A 13,870-nucleotide genomic window follows, 5' to 3' on the forward strand; every position below is an offset into this window, starting at 1 on the left:
AGGAAGGAGGGAGGGAGGGAGGGAGGGAGGGAGGGAGGGAAGGTGGAGGGAAGGACGGAGGGAAGGAAGGAAAGAAGGAAGGGAGGAAGGAAGGAAGGAAGGAAGGAAGGAAGGAAGGAGGGAAGGAAGGAAGGAAGGAAGGAAGGAAGGAAGGAAGGAAGGAAGGAAGGAAGGAAGGAAGGAAGGAAGGATGGACAGACGGACGGACCTGCTGGGGAACAGCAGCTGAGAGATGAGGGAGAAACAGCCTTGCAGACACCAAGGTCAATGCAGAAGGATGGGGAGGAGGTGCTCCAGGCGCCGGAGCAGAAGTTCCCTTATGGCCTGTGGTGAGGACTATGGTGAAGCAGGTTGTCCCCCTGCAGCCCATGGTGTACCATGGTGGAGCAGGGTTCCATGCTGCAGCCCATGGAGGAGACCATGGTGGAGCAGGTGGACCTGCACTGAAGGAGGCTGCAGCCTGTGGAAGACCCCCACCAGAGCAGATTCTGGGCCGGAGCTGTAGCCCATGGAGAGGAGCCCACACAGGAGCAGGTGACCTGGCAGGAGCTGCTGCCTGGGGGGGACCCAGGTTGGAGCAGTGTGGTCCTGAGGGATGGACCCCATGGTACGGAGCCATACCTGGAGCAGTTCTTGAAGAGCTGCTGCCTGTGGGAAGCCCACGCAGGATCAGTTCGGGAAGGATGGCATCCCATGGGAGGGACCCCACGTTGGAGCAGGGGAAGAGAGAGACCGAGAAGGTCAGAAACGAAGCGCTATAGACTGACCACAGACCCCATTCCCCTGTTCCCCTGTGCTGCGCGGGGGGAGGAGGTGGAAGAGGGTGGATGGGAGAAGGGGTTTTGGGGTTTCTTTACTTTGTTTCTCACTTCTCTAACTTGCTAGTAATAGGCAATAAATTTTACTATCTATCTCCCTACTCTGAGTCTATTTTGCCCATCACAATAGTTTTGAGCGATCTCCCTGTCCTTATATCAACTCTTGAGCCCTTTGCATCATATTTTCTCCCCCTTTCCCTTTGAGGAAGGGGGAGTGATAGAGCGGTTGTGGTGGAGCTCAGCTGCCCACCCAAGTAAAACTACCACAGCTTGGAAGAGGTGATCCTTGAAGACTAAACAGCTTTCTCTTCCTTGGCCCCTTTTCCCTGAAGGACTTTGTCCAATGGTACTCTACAAAGCAGATGCCCCAAGAGGCCAAAGTCTGCTCTCCTGAAGTCCAGGGCAGTGTGATTGCTCTGCTCCCTCCTTGCTGCACTTAGGACCCTAAACTGCACCATTTCACGGTCACTGCAGCCCAGGCTGCCCTCGAGCTTCACATTCCCCACCAGCCCCTCCTTGTTGCTGGGAACGAGGTTCAGCATAACAATTCTCTCCGCTATCAATGGGAGAAGGAAGTTATCATTAATGCATAACAGGACCTTCCTGGATTGCCTATGCCCTGCTGTGCTGTCCCTCCAACAGATACCAGGGTGGTTGAAGTCCCCCCTGAGGACCAGGGCTTTTGAATGTGAGGCTGCTTCTATCTGTTTATAGAGGGCCTCACCTGCTGGTCTTCCTGATCAGGTGGCCTGCAGCAGACTCCCACTATAATGTCCCCTGTCTCTACACTCCCTTTACTCCTGACACATCAGCTCGCTGTCAGAACCTTGTTCGTCCCCAGGCAGAGCTCCATGCACTCCAGCTGCTCACTCACATAGAGGCCACACTGAACTGAACCAACTGAACAAGCTCCCATGGCTTTGTGGGGTGTGTGAGAGGAGCAGCATCACACAAGGATCATCACATGGATCAAGGGTTACCAGATCGGTATGAGATGCCTCAGATGGATCAGTGCCCCACACAAGGGTAGCTAACCCCTCCTCATCCCTGCCTGTGTGTCCTATTTGTTATTGGCCATGAACAGAGTTTTCCAGAGGGAACGTTTGCACCTCTCAGTGACAATCAAACTCTCATAGGATTAACCATAATTCTGTACTCCATCTCTCTCCATTGTTTCAAGAGGGACATTTGGTGATTATTTCAGTTGACTTCATTATTTCAGTTGACATTAAAGTATGTTCTGCAGAAGTGACTGTTGCCTTGCAGGAGCTGTCAGCCCTGGAGCCCCAGGGACACCTCAAGGGAGACAAGAATTAAAAACACGGTGAAACCTTGGGCTGGAGCTGTGCTGCTGAGCTGGGCCAGGCTCCTGGGCCCAAGGGGAGTTCCTGGCAAGCGGGCAGCGCTGCAGAGAGACAGCTCTGCCCACGAGCAGCTCCTCTGCACAGCGCAGCAGGGCTGGGGGCACTGCGTGCAGGGGACAAGGGCAGCTGAGAGAAGGGAGGGAGATGTTAAAGGCAGTGTGGAGGGGGGCTGCTGAGAGCTCACTGCGGGAGAAATCTTCCCAGCCCTGAACAGGGTAAGTCTCTGGCTGCAGGGCAACACAGCTCTTTTTCCTGGTGCCATCTCCAGATTTTCTGGCAAATCCCACAGCCTCTGGGATCTTTCAGGAGGACTCAGGACTCTGGAGTTTTTTTGGATAACAGAAGAATGACAAACTCCAGAGCAGGTATTATCTGCCAAAGCTGTCAGAGGGACAGGACATGAGGGTTCCTTCTCATGGGGTCAGCTGCAGGCTGTGCAGCCGGGGTGCAGGCAGGGGTGGCCAGGGCTGTGGTGCAGAGCAGGGTCCCTGCTGTGCCCCAGGGGCTGTGTGCCAGGGCAGGGCCTCTGCCGCCTGCCAGGCTCAGCACTCAGCCTGCCCCCCATCTTCTTCCCCCCCCCCCCCCCCCCCCCCCCCACTGCTGTTTGTGGTAGGCTGCTGCCTGGGGCACACTGCTCACAGCTCCACAGTACAGCCTAGACATCTCTGGAGAAGACTCTTCATTAACATGATCAAAGAAGATGCTTAAGTCTGTGCCTTTCTGTAGCTCTCTTTTTAGCATTTTTCTTGTTCATGCTGATGGGAATGCAAATACAGATGCCAGGTTTAGAGGAAGGTCTCAGATTCCTAAAGTGTCACCGTGAGGTTTAAGAGGAACCTCAGCAACCATCAGCCTTCAGATAGGAACAGCATCACCCTTCTGGTTTCATCTGGGATTGTGTGAGGTTCCTGCAAACATAGTGTCCCGATCTTGGGTTGGATAGAGTTAGTTTCCTTCCCAGTAGCTGTTATAGTGCTGTGCTTTGGATTTAGGATGAGAATAATGCTGGTAACACATTACTGAGCACTGCTTACACTGAATCAAGGACTTTACATCTTCTGATGAAGATGTGAGGGGACAGAGCGAGGATAGGTGACCTAAACTGGACAAAGGGATATTCCATACCATATCACATCAAGATCGGCACTAAAACCAGAGGGGTTCTTTCGGGTGTTACCGTTGCTCAGGGACTGGCTGGGCATCAGGTGGTCATGTGCAGTTCCTCTGTCTATCACTTCTCTTTGTGTCCTTTTCCTTGTGATTTTTTTCCCCCTTTACTTTCCTCTTAAAATGTCCCGATCTTGACCCTCATGTTTTTTTTCTTTTTTTTTTTGTTTGTTTGTTTTTTCAGATTCTTTCTCCCATCCCACTGTGGGGAAGTGACACCGAATGGCTGCATGGTGCTGAGCTGCCTGCAGGGCTAAACCACAACAGGTGGTGATGCCCCTGGGCTGCTCCCTGCCCCTGGAGGTGTCTGCAGGGCAGAGGTGAGCACACAGCACAGGGCACGGGGTCTGTGAGCCATGGCAGGGCACAGACTTAGGGACAGAGAAACAGTTTCCAGCAGGGACAGTTCCAAGCAGCGAAAACAAAGGCAGGCACCAAAAGGAAATATTTAAGCAAAATCCTGTGTCAGGGCAATATGGGCACCTCCTGCTGTGTCATGCAGTGCAGATCCCTTCCCCTGAGCAAACCCCCTCACCTCGCCTCCCCAGTCCAGCTAGGAAAGGGGAAGCCTCGACTGAGTGCCCAGCTTTCCCTCTTCTTGTCCCTCTCCCCTACACCATCACTGTGTTTCTTCTTATTTCTCCACCTGCCTGTGCTGCTCTTGGTATTGTTGTTGGACCCTCGGGGGATGGCAGGTTCAGCTGCAGAGTCAGGCACTAACCTTGTGGCTCCCATCCCACGGATGTGTCCATGGGGCTGTGGTGTCCCAGCATTCCTCTAACCTGTGGGACTCTGGCAATGCAGATAGTGGGGGTGGGAAAAGACCTTACTTTCCCTTCACCAGATATATCTTCATTAGGACACCTGACTGAGTCCTTGAGATGTCCTTCCAAGCTGTGAGCTGCCCTCCAGACTGCAATCCCTCCCATAGCAGCTCTGCTTTAGCTGATGGAGAAGTGTTGAAATGCTATGGGCAGGAAAAGGCTGTTGGGGTGGTAAAAGGAACTTTTTGGCTAGCAGTGGGGTGCTGAGACCTTGCTGGAGGCAAGGTGAGGCACTCAGTCATCTGCAGTGGATGCCTCTGCTCTCAGAGGTCTTTGGTTTCTTCTCAGGGGGACACAGGACTGTAATCCCCCTCCATATCAAGAAGGAGCAAGCACAGGACAGATGGGAAAAACACCAATGGACACACCAACTTGCCTCAGCCGTCACTGAGCCACTGTAAATCCTTTGCATCTCAGGACTCACAGGTGTTGAGCATGAGTGCCCCAGAAATGATCAGGATTTCTGCCTTCAAAGCAAACTCCCCAGGGGAGATGATTGGGGGGAGGGGGGGGAGAGGAGAGAGAAGGTGGGGCTGGGGAGGGCAGTCCAAAATACAAACACAGGTCTAAAACTCCTTTCTGCAGCCAACTGTCTTAGAATTGGGGTGCAGATGATGACAAGCCCCTCTATATTCAGAAGGATGCCACCTGGGAGATCCTGAATATGAGGTCTGGCCCCTGCAACCACCCTGTTCCTAGATACAGCAGAGCACAACCAACACTTTGAGAGTCTATGGACAGAGGCCCTGCTTCTCTTGGCATACTCAGGCAGCAGAAAGCATAACTCCAGGCAGGGAACTGCGGCAAGGTCTTGACAAGAAATACAAAGGGTGGACATGCTGTTGGGGAGCGTCTATGAGAAATGGCTTTGGTTTTGTGCAGAGAAATCTGTCCTAACTCTTCCTTGTCTTTTCCTCTTGGGACAGTCATCAGGGCCCACAGGCAGAAAATGTCCAACAGCAGCTTCCCCAACGAGTTCCTCCTCCTGGCATTTGCAGACACACGTGAGCTGCAGCTCCTGCACTTCGGGCTCTTCCTGGGCATCTACCTGGCTGCCCTCCTGGGCAACGGCTTCATCATCACGGCCATAGCCTGTGACCATCGCCTCCACACCCCCATGTACTTCTTCCTCCTCAACCTCTCCCTCTTTGACTTGGGTTCCATTTCCACCTCTCTCCCCAAAGCTATTGCCAACTCCTTGTGGGAAACCAGGACCATTTCCTATTCGGGATGTGCTGCACAGGTCTTTCTGCTAGTTTTTTTGATTTCAGGAGAGTATTTTCTTCTCACTGTCATGGCCTACGACCGCTATGCTGCCATCTACAAACCACTGCACTACAGGACACTCATAGGTGGTAGAACTGTGGACCAGTTCTTCTGTGAAATTCCCCAGATCCTCAAGCTTTTCTGCACAGATGCCTACCTCAGAGAGGCTGGGCTTATTGTGGTTACAGCATGTTTACTCTTTGTGTGCTTTGTTTTCCTTGTACTGTCCTATGTGCAGATCTTCAGGGCTGTGCTAAGGATGCCCTCAGATCAGGGACGGCACAAAGCCTTTTCCACGTGCCTCCCTCACCTGGCCGTGGTCTCCCTGTTTCTCAGCACTGTCATGTTTGCCTACCTGAAGCCCCCCTCCATCTCTTTCCCATCCTTGGATCTGGTGGTGACAGTTTTGTACTCAGTGGTGTCTCCAGCTATTAACCCCCTCATCTACAGCATGAGGAACCAGGAGATCAAAGGGGCACTGAAGAAACTGATCCTACTGGTGGTAGTTAAGAAGAAATAAAGTGCCCGTCTCTCTCCACAGGTGATCTTTGATTGATCTCAGACAAACGTTGTGCTTTGGGGCATTCTGTCATTTATAACCATGGTTGTACACAAGTGCTTGAATTCATTTCATTTCTGCAGGGACAGGAATCCAGTCACACTGACTCAGAGGCCTTATGTAAATGTGCCTATTGTCGCATGGCAAGTGGCCTCCTCTGTTTCTTCTATTCATTATAAAAGGATGTCTTCAGTGCAGAAGCCTGCAGTCAACACCAAGCTTTTTCTCTATGTCTCCCTCACTTGTCCATAGACTGCCTGTTTGCCAGCAGCTCATTCTTTCCTCCCTGAAAGGTACGCTCCAGCTGCTTCTCATCATCAGATCGGGTGCTGGCAGTCCTGTACTCGATGATAGTCTCTGACATTGAACTCCCACATCTAATGTCTGAGGAACCATGAGTTCCAGAAGAGGAGTGAGCACTGAGAAATTTGCCACAAGGAACCTTGTACCATCCACAAGAACCTGCTTCCCCTTCTCTGCACGGTTCCCAGAGTGTGTCTTTTCCTGTAGATATTTGTAGCAATTGGTTATTCCTTCCTGTACGAGATCTGGCCTCCCTACTAGCATCTCTGGAACAGAAGGGGTATCCTGAGTACACTGCCCATGTTTCCTGGGGCAGTGAAGAAATCAGGCAAGGGAGGCAGGAGACCAGCATGGCTGAGTCAGGACCGCTTAATAAAACTGAAGCACAGAAAGGAAAAGCAAAGGCAGTGGAGGCAGGGACATACAAGCTTGGAAGATTATAGGGGTACGGCCCAGGGGTGTATTGATCAGGAAAGCCAAGGCACAGATAGAGAGAAACTTGGCTAGGCATGCAAAGAGTAACAAAGAGTTCCTGCAGATATATATGGCAGCAAAGAAATTGTAGCCTCCATAAAGAGTGGCATAGGGGACCTGGCTACAACTGACATGGAAAAGGCTGAGGTACTCAACAACTTTTTGGACTCGGTCTCACCATCTCATTCCAGTCACAGAATGTCAAGTCCACTCATAGTAGACAGAGAACAGGTTTGAAACTACTTGAGGAACCTGAAGGTGCACAACTCCATAGGACCCAATCAGGTGCATTCCAGGGTCCTAAGGGAACTGGCAGATGAAGTTCCTAAGCCAATAACCATTGTATCTGAAAAGTTGTTGTGGTCATGCAAAGTCTCAAAAGGCTGAAAAAGGGGAATATAACACCTATTTTTTTAAATGGCTAAAAAGCACAACCCCTGGGAACTACAAACTGTAGTTCAACAAGTCCAAGTGCAAGGTCCTGCTCCTTGGTCAGGGCATTCCCCAATATCAGTACAGACCAGGTGATGACTGGATTGAGAGAAGACCTGTGGAGGACTTGGGGATATTGGTAGATGAGAAGTTGGATGTGTGCTGGCAAAGTGCACTTCCATCCCAGAAAGACATTCATATCCTGGGCTGCATCATAGTAGTGTAGCTAGCATGTCTAGGTAGGTGATTCTCCTCCTCTGCTCCACCTGTGTGAGAGCCCACCAGGAGTACTGCATCCAGGTCTAGGGCCCCAGTGTAAGAAAGAAATAGACCTATGATAGAAGGTCATAAAAATCATCACAGGACTGGAAAGACAGCAAGGTTAGACTGACAGGCCTGTAGTTTCCCAGGTTCTCCTTCTGACCCTTCTTGTAGATGGGCATCACATTTACTAGCCACCCATCGACTGGGACTTCCCTAGATAGACAGGACTGCTGATAAATGATCACAAGCGGCTTGGCGAACATTTTGGCCAGCTCCCTCTGTACCCTCAGGTGGGTCCCATCCAGCCCCATAGACTTGCATAATTCTAACTCGTTTAGCAGGAAGCTAACCATTTCCTCATGGATTAGGAGGGCTTCATTCTGCTCCCTGTCCCTATCTGCCCGCTCAAGTGTCTGAGTCCCCGGAGAACAACTGTTCTTGCTGCTAAAGACTGGGGCAAAAAAAAGACATTATGTATCTCAGCCTTTTCCTCATCTCATGTCACTACAGTTCCTTCTACTTCAAATAAAGAATGGAGATTCTCCTTAGTCCTCCTGTTCTAGTTTATGCCTTTATAAATATATATATATATATATACAGAGAGAGAGAGAGAGAGAGTCTTTAACAGCAGTAGTCAGGTTGAGCTCCAGTTGGGATTTGGCCCTTCCAATTTCCTCCCTGCACAGCCCCCGACATCTTTAGAGTCCTCCTGAGATCCTTACCAAAGATCTGTGCTTAGTAAGGGGTGTCTCAAACTCAAGGAGTAGTCATGAGACATGTCTCAGCTCAAGTGGAGATCACTGCTGTGTGGACAGCTGCTTAGCAGGAAGGGGTCAAGAAATTTAAATGGTTGTCTTGTGATCAGGTTATGAAAGATGAGAAAAATAAGCATCAGACTCCTTGTACCTACAAATTGTTTTGTTCCTTGAGAAATTAGTCTTGAAAGAACCTGCTGCTATTCATACAGGAATTGCATGATTGATGGTCTGGTTTCCAAACTCACGAACATCAAAGTACATGGTGCAACCTGTTCCTGTGGGGGTAATCAAAGAACAAGCTAGAATTCAAGAAGTTCATGGCCCGGTCAGGGTCGAGGCCTTTACTTCCTTTGGAGCCTGAACGAAAGTACCACCATTTTGGTCAGGGACTTGAGCACATCCATCACAATAGCCAGCCCTGTGTGACCTTCTCCTAGCCCATGGGCTGCCATGGGGACTGTTCTGGGGGGGACATTTCCCTACCCCTGAATGCATCCTGGTTCGTGCAGTATCTGCCCCATGGGTCTGTGGGTAAATGGGATTTGGCCATCCCATCTGTGGAGATCTTCTCTTCTCACCGTACAGATCCCAGCTCTGCCCAGTGGCAGCCCAGGAGCACTGCCACCATCCCTCTCTCCAGGGTGAAGGGGTGTCTCTGTGTGCCCTTCTCTGAGCCCATGCAGGGATTCACAGGTGCTGTGGTTTAACCCAGCTGGCAGCTAAACAATAAACATTACTCACTTCAGCCTCCAATACAGTTAACTGTTGGGATCCCCCTGTCACACCATAAATACAGATGGGCTCTGGCCCTTTATAGCTTGATGGCATTAGAGTACATTGTGCAGCGGTGTCTACTAAAGCCTTATACTTCTGTGCATCTGACGTGCCAGGCCATCGAATCCACACAGTCCAATAAACTCGATTGTCCCTTTCCTCCCCCTGGCTGGAGGCAGGGCCCCTCTAGTCCTGGTCAGAATCTTCGTTTCTGTGTTTAAAGGACTGCCTGCTGGAAGTTGGAGCAGCAAACTTTTCAGAGAACCCCTTTTTCCCAATTGTTTTCTTTTGCAATTCACGTACCCGTGCCTCTAGGGTTGCAGTAGATTTTCCATCCCATTTTCTCATGTCCTCTCCATGGTCACGTAAGTGAAACCACAGGGTGGTGCGGGGTGTGTGCCCACTATATTGTCTTCCTTGCATAGATGAACGCTTACCCCTAATAGCTGAGACACTGGTTTGTACAGGTGGGGAGGAAAATAATCTCTCTTCAAGTTGGTGGACCTCTTCAGAAAGTTTCTCCCAAAGTATTCTCTTTTAGCTGGTGGACACTGGTTCGTTCAGGTGGAGGGGAAGATAAATTCTCTTTAAGTTGGTGGACCTCTTCAGAAAGTTTCTCCAAAGTATTCTCTTTTAGCTGGTGGAACTCTTCAGAGAGTTTCTCCACAGCCGAGACACAGGCCTGTAGGGAAGAGGAGAGATTTCCTTCGTACTGCTGGAGTATTTTGGCCACTTCATTTACTGGGGGATTCTCCTCCTCTTTTCAGGTTAGTAGTGCCAATGAGCTGGCATATGATGATGGTGCACTCCATACAAACTTCCGCCACATGGGTGGTGTACACTGGGCTTCATCTGGATCTGTGGATGTTTGTGCGTCGTCTAGGTCCTTATAAATTACTTCCCGTACGGCCAATTCCCTCAGGTACTGAATTCCCTTCTCCATGGTGGTCCATTTGCCTGGTAGACATACAAGTTCTTCCTTGAAGGGATACCTTTCCTGCACAGCTGACAGGAGACGCCTCCAGAGGCTGCGAGATCGTGCTCCATCTCCAATTGCTTTGTCAATACATGCATCCCTAGCAAGGGATCCCAGCCGCCTGGCTTCCTTGCCCTCTAATTCCACATAATTGGCTCCCGTGTCCCAGCACCGGAGCAGCCAGGTGACAAGCTGCTCACCTATACAGCTACCAAAATCTTTTCACACATCTCGTAGCTCACGCTGGTATAGGGTTCGGGTAGTTACTGTTGATTTTTCGACATCCTCATCCTCATCTTCATCCTCCTGCACCTTTGATGGCCCAGCCTCGTCTTCTCTATGCCCAGACTTAGCAGAAGACTGTCTGCGTTCTAAACGACCTGAGTCTCTATACCATTTTTTCACCTTGCCTACAGGGGCAACTTGCACTGCTACAGCTCGTTTCTCTGACCCAGACACAGGGTCTGCCACAGGGGTTGGAATACCCTCTGCGGGGTCAACTTGCACTGCTACAGCTCGTTTCCCTGACCCAGACACAGGAGTGGGAGCAGCTGCAGGAGCTGGAGCTGCTGCAGGGGCTGGAGTGGCTGCGGGAGCTGGAGCTGGAGCAGCTGCAGGAGCTGGAGCTGGAGCGGCTGCAGGAGCTGGAGCGGCTGCAGGAGCTGGAACTGGAATGGCTGCAGGAGCTGGAACTGGAGCGGCTGCAGGGTCTGTCGCTTGGTTGATAGTAGCATCAATTGCAGCTCAATAGGCACAAGCCAGACCCCAGCACGCTACAGTGACTTGTGTCACTTTGGAACTGCCAGAGTCATGACACCTTTTTTTCAAGCATTCTGCCAGCTTTTTAGGATTTTGCAGTTGTTCAGGGGTGAATGTCCAAAACACTGGAGGTGACCACTGCTCTAGAAACCTGCCCATATCCTCCCACACTCCCTGCCACTCGCAACTATCCCGCCTCAAGACAGATCTCCGGATGAGATTCCTAAGTAGTTGTTTAACCCTCAACAAAACCTGAAGCGCATTCAGGAGACATAGCAACAAGAGCAGGCTGGTCTGAGTATCCCAAGGATATTCAACATCTCGGAGAACCACCGTAACTAGCTCAGGGGATAAGAGGGTGGTGAAGGAGAAAGGGAGAGTGAACAGGTAGGGAAACATGTCTTCCCTTGTCCCCTTCACAGATTGGTTCCCTAACGAAAACAGGCAATAGGTTTAATTGCTAATAGTTTCCGAGATATGGTTTCCAAAGTATAGAGTCGACATCAGTGCTGAGTACAAATACCAGGTTAGAGTTGTGACCAGATATTTCATCATTTCATAAGCCATTGCTACACCGCACAGTACCATAACAATCTTAAACCAGGGCCCGGAAAGGATAAACAGTGCAACAAGGAGCACATACAGAAAGTAACGCACCATAAAACTCAATTTGGAAAACAGGCACAGCAGACTGGAGATTAAGGCAATCAACATCGTGACTAGCAACTATTAAGCAGGTCCAATACTTATACCAATTTTAGTTTAACACACTCTGGTCAAATCTGTCGATATCTCAACCCTTCGAGCCCCACGTTGGGCGCCAAAAGGACTGTTGTAGTTTAACCCGGCTGGCAGCTAAACATCACACAGCCGTTCGCTCACCCTCCCCCCTCCCTCTCTGGGATGGGGGAGAGAAACGGGAAAGTGAAGCCTGTGAGTTGAGAAAAAGACAGTTTATTAAGACAGGAATATAATAATAACAGTAATAATAATAATAGTGATAATGATAATAGTATTAATAATAATAATGTGTCAGAAAACAAGTGATACACGATGCAATTGCTCACCACCCGCTGACCGATGCCCAGCCTATTCCCGAGCAGCCGGCCCCCCCACCCCGGCCAGCCACCCCTATATATTGTTTAGCATGACGTCAGATGGTATGGAATACCCCTTTGGCCAGTTTGGGTCAGCTGTCCTGGGTCTGTCCCCTCCCAGCTCCTGCTGCACCCCCAGCCTGCTCGCTGGCAGGACAGAGCGAGAAGCCGAAAAGTCCTTGGCCTGGTGTAAACACTGCTCTGCAACAATTAAAACATCAGCATGTTATCAGCGCTCTTCTCATCCTAATCCAAAACATAGCACCCTACCAGCTACTATGAGCTACTTAACTCTGTCCTAACTGGAACCAGGACAATTACTGATATGGGGAGGGCAGGAGGAGCCTGGCCAGGAGAGATGTGAGATTTGGGGGAGGAAAGAAGAGCTTGGACAGCAGAAGCTAACGATTTTGGAGAGGTAAGAATATTCAGGTAATGTTGATCCCACCATATAGCTGACTTAAAGCAGTCATGTGAGGCCCTTACCCTATTTTAACCTGTTACATTAATACCTAAATCTAAATGCCACTCCACACCCTGACAGGAATCCACTGCTCTAACTTTTGACCACAATATCCCTTGAAGCAAAAATTAGTCCATAGCCCCTTTCCGTTACCTTTACTCTCTTGCTCACCCTGATCCCTGCCCTTAACACTAGCATTGAAATGCTCTATTTAACCCTAGTCTTCTTGCAGACCTAAACAAAATCCTCAGCCAAAGAGCTTGCCCATACCCTAACCACGGACCTGACACCCCAAGCAGAACACCAAACCCTCATACTAAACATCTGCTTAATCTCTCACCTACAAAAGTTTACTGTAGTCCCTAACGCCACACATGAACAACTATCATCCAAAGCCTGTCTTCCTGTGCATTAACCTTCTCACCTTTAACCCTTTTCCTAACCCTTAGCTTTCGGTTCTTGTTCCCTTGGGGCAGGGCAGGAACTGTGAGATTGTGGTGCAGTCACATGGCATTCAAAGATGAATGTGAGGGGCCATGGATCTGAGCTGCTTGTAGGCCACAAGGAGAAGATGGGTGGGAATGCTCTGATGAGCTCAGCTCTATCTCAGGATCTCCTGCACTAACAGGAGGAATGTGAGTGTGGAAGGGACTGTGAGGTCAATTCTGTCTCTGCAGTTGATAGGGCAGCAGCAGGAACGTGTCACAGAAAGGGACTGTGAGGTCACTTCTGTCTGAAGTAGCTGACAGGTCACAGTTTTACCTGGGATCTCTACTTTTCAGCTGACATCTGCCAGTGGTCCTGCTAGGCCAGCAGAAGGCACCTGGTTGGCATGCTGACTGTGGGATCACTTCTGCCTACATACCCAGGAGGACCCAGACAGAAAGAAGGCCTGAATATGGGTTGTACTGTCCCTTCTGCTTGAGTACATGAGTGGAAAGCAGCAGGCACAAGGCTTGGTTGTGTCTACACAAGAAGCTGCAAGACCAGCAGCAGGACCATGGCTTGGAAGATGCTGGTGAGGTGACTTCTGTCTCGTTGGCTGACAGGCCACTAGAAGGCCAATGGGTTGGGATGCCTACTTCAGGAGTGGTTTCCACCCTGATGGAGCTTTCTGTGGTAGTAGGAAAGAGCAGGAGAGAAAAAACGTCCAGAAAGTGCACCTTGGAAGGTTGGCACTGGTCATGAAGAGGAAGAAATGTCCCTCAAAGGGTTGTGCTGTGGTGCCAGAGGTCATCCAAAGAGTGTCTGTGATCAGAACATGGCTTCGTGTTTCAAGGAACAGCTGGTGAGGGTTGACAAGACATCAGTGAAACCACAGAAATGCCGGGATGAGAGCAAGGTGGTGAACAGAGATGGGTGTCTGCAGCCTTCAAGGAAATAGGGCAAAGTGTGGGGCAGCATAGGGAAGCCTGGAGAGGACAAAGAGGTGGGTGCTGTCAAGAAGAGAAGGCCCCAACAGCCCTGACATTTTTGTCCCCTTCGATAGAGCTTCTGAGGAGATGAGATATAGTCATTGCAAGAGGGCTCATTGCTTTCTTGAGACCCTGTGCAGAGGCAGAGAGTTGTCAT

At 50.3% G+C, this 13,870-nt stretch overlaps 1 protein-coding gene across 1 annotated transcript; it reads left to right on the forward strand.

Annotated features, from left to right (window-relative positions):
• The first annotated feature begins 5,122 nt into the window (after positions 1-5,122).
• LOC136788497 (olfactory receptor 14J1-like) lies at positions 5,123-5,959 on the forward strand. Its single transcript, XM_066987051.1, has one exon. It carries the CDS (start codon positions 5,123-5,125, stop codon positions 5,957-5,959), a length of 837 nt encoding a protein of 278 aa, XP_066843152.1.
• Positions 5,960-13,870: the final 7,911 nt, after the last annotated feature.

Source organism: Anser cygnoides, chromosome 38, assembly GCF_040182565.1.
Source record: "Anser cygnoides isolate HZ-2024a breed goose chromosome 38, Taihu_goose_T2T_genome, whole genome shotgun sequence".
Lineage (NCBI taxonomy): Eukaryota > Metazoa > Chordata > Aves > Anseriformes > Anatidae > Anser > Anser cygnoides.

Coding starts and splice junctions, on each gene's coding strand:
- LOC136788497 (XM_066987051.1), top strand. CDS start 5,123: ATGTCCAACAGCAGCTTCCCCAACGAGTTCCTCCTCCTGGCATTTGCA.